Source organism: Castor canadensis, chromosome 7 (genome assembly GCF_047511655.1).
Source record: "Castor canadensis chromosome 7, mCasCan1.hap1v2, whole genome shotgun sequence".
In the NCBI taxonomy this organism is placed as follows: domain Eukaryota; kingdom Metazoa; phylum Chordata; class Mammalia; order Rodentia; family Castoridae; genus Castor; species Castor canadensis.
The window spans coordinates 122647961-122653407 of NC_133392.1; the positions used below are offsets into that span (position 1 = coordinate 122647961).

A 5447-nucleotide genomic window follows, 5' to 3' on the forward strand; every position below is an offset into this window, starting at 1 on the left:
ATAATATAATAAAAAAATTTTTAAAAATAGGTCGTAAAGGAATTGATCTGGGTTTTTCTGTATCCATACTAAAGAGCAAGGACATACTAAATGACAAATGGAAAGGGGCTATATATTTCTGCCTTGACATTCAATCTTTTAATAATAAGCACCCAGTGCTACTGTTATTGTCAACCTGATATTTAGGCAATCTTTTCAAGGAACAAAACAAAGAGATCTATCAATTATTTCAAAGCCTGCTGATGTATCAGAATGGCTTGGAGACTCTGCTAAAAATGATTAATTTCTGGTTCTCTGCCACTGAAGGGATGGGAGTCTCTGTTACTAATGAACATTCAGAGCCCTAGGAAATTGTGGTCTAGAATCCTGGCCTTGAGAACCACTTATATGCCAACCCCCTCATTGAAGAAAATCTGGCCCATAGAGACAAAATGACTCCTAGTTCAGTGTTCTTCCCTCTAAGCTTATTTCAGACTTGATATCTGTACAACTGAGAAAACAATCCAGAGACCATTCTTAATACCTCTTAGGAAAACCTCATCTTAAACAGGGGTCAATCATAATTATATTCAACACAATGGTGGAAAAGTTTGTAGGCTGGACATTTTACTCTATTCTTTAACAAGCTTTTATTAAGCATGTAGGTTTTGTGTACATCTTCAAGACATAAATGTGTGGCTTCAGTCTTTTAACAGGCTAGCCTATAATATCATCATTCCTGAAGGGAGCAGGATGATGGAATCATTCTGAATCAAGGCTTATTTTTCAAGTAAAACTTTTCAGTTTATTAACAAGTCATGTTCCAATACTCCTCACAGTTATCAGAAACTTTAGCTAACTGGAAAAGTGAGTTCCAGAATCCTAGAATCTGAACAGGTACTAAAAAAACAGTACTAGCTCTAAAAGCTAAAAATGCTTTCGATGTAAAGTTGGTATCTAAGAGTCTTAGGAAAGTTGAGATTAAGACTGGAGCATAAGAGGGGCATAAAGAGGAATCAAACTGTCTTTTTTTGAGTCTCTCCCCAACCAGTAAAGTTGTAGATAATACTTAAATTCAGATAACATAATTTAATATTAGTTCAGGAGCTACTAACCAAAAAGCCAGCTTCTTCAAAGCCACTAATTTCAAAATTAAAGGTTTTTAAAATTAGTTGAAGTTATTACACTGATGCATTTATTTGCATGCAAGTATAACTGATCGACTCTGAGAAATGATAGTATTTTTGTATATAGAGGTAACCAAACTATCAACATTTCTAAATTATACTTAAAGAAACTTTTTTTTTTTTCTGTTAACTACTTTCAGTCTCAGGACTACAGGCAGCTCTGCTTTTGACTATCTGTTACTCTTTTTTAAAAATGATGTTTCCTTATGAAGGAGTTTTTTATGCAAAGAACTTCAACACTCACATATTGTGATGTCATAATTTTATATCACAGGGCAGAAACACATAGTAGAGGGATTAAGTCTTCTTATATTGATTTCAGAGATGATCTATGACCATTGCTCACAGAATTTAAAAATTGGTGTAAAGTGAACTAGAAGTATCTGAAAATATTTCAATTTGTTGATTTTTGCACTTAAAAGGGTAAGATTCTTCTGTTTATTTTCTGGTTAGGCTTTCAGACATTTGAAGTCACAGGTTCTACCTACTTGGCCTTAGAAACGTTAAAACTATCAAGCTTCTAAATGTATAACTAGATGCTATTAAATGCCAAGCAATAAAAATATTTCCCCAAAATATTTATACGTACAAATCTAAAGTAATTAAATTTATGATTATGTATCTTGGGAACTGTTCTTATGTAATCAACTAACTTTAAGCCCTTCACAGCTGTACTGTAACTTTATTAACTTTGTAAAAGCCAAAATTGATGGTTCATAACATGGTATGGGCAGAACAAAGTTAAAGAATACAAAGTGCCCAAAAACGCATTCCACTTAATACTGCTTCCTTCAACATTACCACTGAACTTCTCTGAAAGAACCTTGTAACTAACTGTGACATGAAAGCTGATGAAGCAAGGGGAAAGCTCATTTGCCAATTATGACAATCTAGCAAGAAAGAAAGACTGGCTATCATATCTGATGACACACATCATGTTTAAGTAGAAAACAAAAGAATAAAAAAAACCAGGAATTATGACTGAAAATATTGCACAACTTCAGCCGAGTTTCCTCCAAATTTGTTTTATATAATTGGGTGGATATAAATTAATGAACAGAAATTTAAGCAAGATACATGTAACAATTTAACAGGACCTGATAATCGAATTTCTTTCAATTCTTCTCAAATTCTTCTTTAAGTTTTTCCATCAAGGGGCTCATAAGGAAATTAACTAACAGTCAGATCTTACTGTTGAATGTCAAATTACTTAGGACACACTAAATTCTTCTATGATGCAATCTGAAGAGCCTTTAAGAAACTTGTGTTTTATATGTAGAAAAGTGTTAGAATCAAATATTCAACTCAATATAAAATAATAAGTATTTCTGATTTGTTAGGTGGAGACTGCTTTTCCTTTTGCTAATGAATGATTTTTATCTGTAATATCACTGAGCTGAACAAGTAAGTCACCTTTGAGAACCAAAGGGAAAATAAACACATGCTAAATGGATAAAACACTACTACATCTTTACTAGGTCATCTCTACCTCTAGCACTTCAGAAACTTAAAGAGACTTAGAGTATTCTTACATTAATTGCAAGAAAAATTAAAGGAGAAAATCCTTTTTTGAGACCACAACTATGAAGTCATGTGGTTATACAAATTCTGCATTTGTGTGCAAATCATGAAACACAGTTGCCTTTTATTCCTGTCATTCACCTAGAAGGACTTAACATACCTTTCCAAGAAACAGAGATGGACATGTGTTTATATAACTTCAATAACCTCAGCACTACAGTAATGAGAGATGCAGTATCCTTTTGCTATGGTTCAAGACAACAGGAAAGGAGGTCACAGGAAAGAGAATCAAACAGTTACAAGTGAGAAACTATTTGTTAAGTTTCACCATGGTACCACCTTCAATTTTACATAAGCGTGGTGGCATAATTTCAAGCTCAATAAATCAAAAATCTTAATATTTAAAATTTACCTTGACTTTCAATTATCACCATATTAACAACCAAAGGTATTAGATAGAACACATAGGAAAGGGTAATATTAAACCCATTTACTAGAGTTGGTTTCTTGACACATCAACTCATTTTTAATAGAAAAGGGATAGTGCATCTCAGTTTGCTTACAAGCTAGGAGATCACTTGAATTCTGCATTTCCTAACTGCAAACAATACAGCACAACAGGTTATAAATAAACTGGTTTTCAAGCATAGAGCCAGCCCCAACGATAATAATACACTATTTAAAAAGACCTAAGGCAATGAATTCCATTTCCAATGGAAAAAAAGAACTGTGCAAACAAGCTTAAAACTACTATTTTTGTGCCAGTGTTATAAAATGTAGCTTTTAATAAAACCTTGACCCAAATGCCAGTAACTTCAGAAAAGAATTTGGATAGAAGGGAGAAGAAAGTTATTTCATTTAGGAAAAATAACCACTATCTTTTTTCCTAATCTTCAACACATACAATTTAAACACATACAGCTGCTGTAACACTTTACACAATTCCTATGTACTGGAGCAATAACAAGATCTAAATACAATTATATTTTTAAACACTGGGTCAAGGCTTTACATAAAAATACCATACTACTTTCCCCCCGCTAAGTTTCTAAAATATCACGTACTTTCCTCAACATCTGCAGCCATCCAGGAATTTTAAGGAAACTTTTTGTGCATGATCTTAATTCCTAATCCCTGGCTCTTTGGGCTCAGTGACAAAAGATCAAAACCACCAAATGATGGTTCACTTGAAGTCAGACGAGAGACCCTGGCTCAATTAGTCTCATAGGATGAAAGCAGTGCTGCATCAACTGGCTCCATGCAGGAGGGGCATGTGAAGGATCTCATCAACCAGTCATCAATACAGTCCAGATGATAGATGTGCATGCACGGCAGAAATCGAATTGGGTCCCCATAAACAAAGTCCATCATACAGATCACACACCTGTGGAAGTCAGGGAGAGAAATCAGAAGGTATTTTAAGATAAGTGACCTATACAGAATAGTCCTTAAAATTCCATTACAAAGGTAGTGCTAATTTGAACAACACATTGAAATGGTTTGCCTTGATTGCACTGCCAAAGCAGTTTGTAGGACTTAAGAGCAATCAAAAGGGCAAAGGAGAAATAGACCACATTTGGGATTAAGTCCACTGCTGTGCTTATAAAACAGCTACATATTACAGGAGACACCTGCTGGAGAATGTGATACTTAAGATAGGAAAGCATCAACTGGAGCAACTTTGCGTCCTTGCACTGAGTTTACAGTATAAGCCTGGAATAATATCATTTTCATTTTAGTAACTGTATAAAAAGAGAACCACTAATTTCAGCCTACTTATTGGGCTGCTGCAACTTAAAGCTATCTTTATTAACTCAGTTTTGAATCCACTGCACTTTTCTAAAGATCATCTGTGTTGGTGAAGCTATACTCAATTTATAAGAATGGCTGTCTTCACTAGGAATTCTCATAGAAAATAATGAGCCCTGGGGATAAAAATTCCCCAGAAGCAAAATTTTATCTTCAACTCATCAGACTTAACAAAATTATTTTACAAGAAGTAGATTTTTAGTCATAGCACTAAAAACCCTTAACAATTTTAGTGGCTATATAAGCTAATAAAGTATTATTCTTACATCACAATTTACTTAATTGGATAATTATGCAGCTTGCATTTTCTCCCCCTGAAATAAGACTGTGGTGAATATTTTGTGCATAAAGCTCAAGTGGGGGAGAATAAGGTACACTTTTTTAGGATTCCTAGGACTATTATCTCAAAGTGCATAGCTCCTGTCTCAAAGGGCATAAGTCTGTGAAATATTGCCAAGCTATTTTCCAAGAAGCAGTTAACAAGGCCACCAGAAATGTGCACATGGACGACCATGGTGAGTGGTTTTAACTACCATCAACTGTCATCCAAATGGACAAGCAGCATATAATGGTCAGAATTCATGTCATCACTTCTTAGTTATTTCTACAAAAAATTCTTCTTTATTACTACATTTAGACATTCTCTTTCAGTAACTGAAGTCTTCCACTAAAATAAATACCGTAATTTTCCAAAGTGTATGAGAAAAAGCAAAATTTCAAAACCCAATGTCTGAAAATAGACCCCTTGAATATATGAATTTATGAAAACTTACTCTCGGATCTTTTTTTCTGATCCATCTCTTCCAGGGTCATAAACTCCCTTAGGCAGATGCTGTATAAGGCCTATTCTTTGAGCTATCCTAATTTGTTCCTCTTCTGTCAGCTGAGTTGCTAGCCGAGTCTGGCTAGGTGTTGGATGATAGACTGGAACTGGAACTTGTTCCTAAATAT

General features: G+C 34.4%; 1 protein-coding gene across 1 annotated transcript in view; it reads right to left on the minus strand.

Annotated features, from left to right (window-relative positions):
• Positions 1–2175: 2175 nt before the first annotated feature.
• Rnf11 (ring finger protein 11) overlaps positions 2176–5447 on the minus strand; it is a 37616-nt gene continuing 34344 nt past the window's right edge. Inside the window, exons 2-3 of the mRNA XM_020182957.2 lie at positions 5270–5439; positions 2176–4071 (exon numbers count right to left, since the gene is read on the minus strand). Of these exons, the coding sequence (XP_020038546.1) occupies positions 3900–4071; positions 5270–5439 (342 nt within the window). The 3' untranslated portion in view covers positions 2176–3899. The remainder of the gene's footprint in view (positions 4072–5269; positions 5440–5447) is intronic.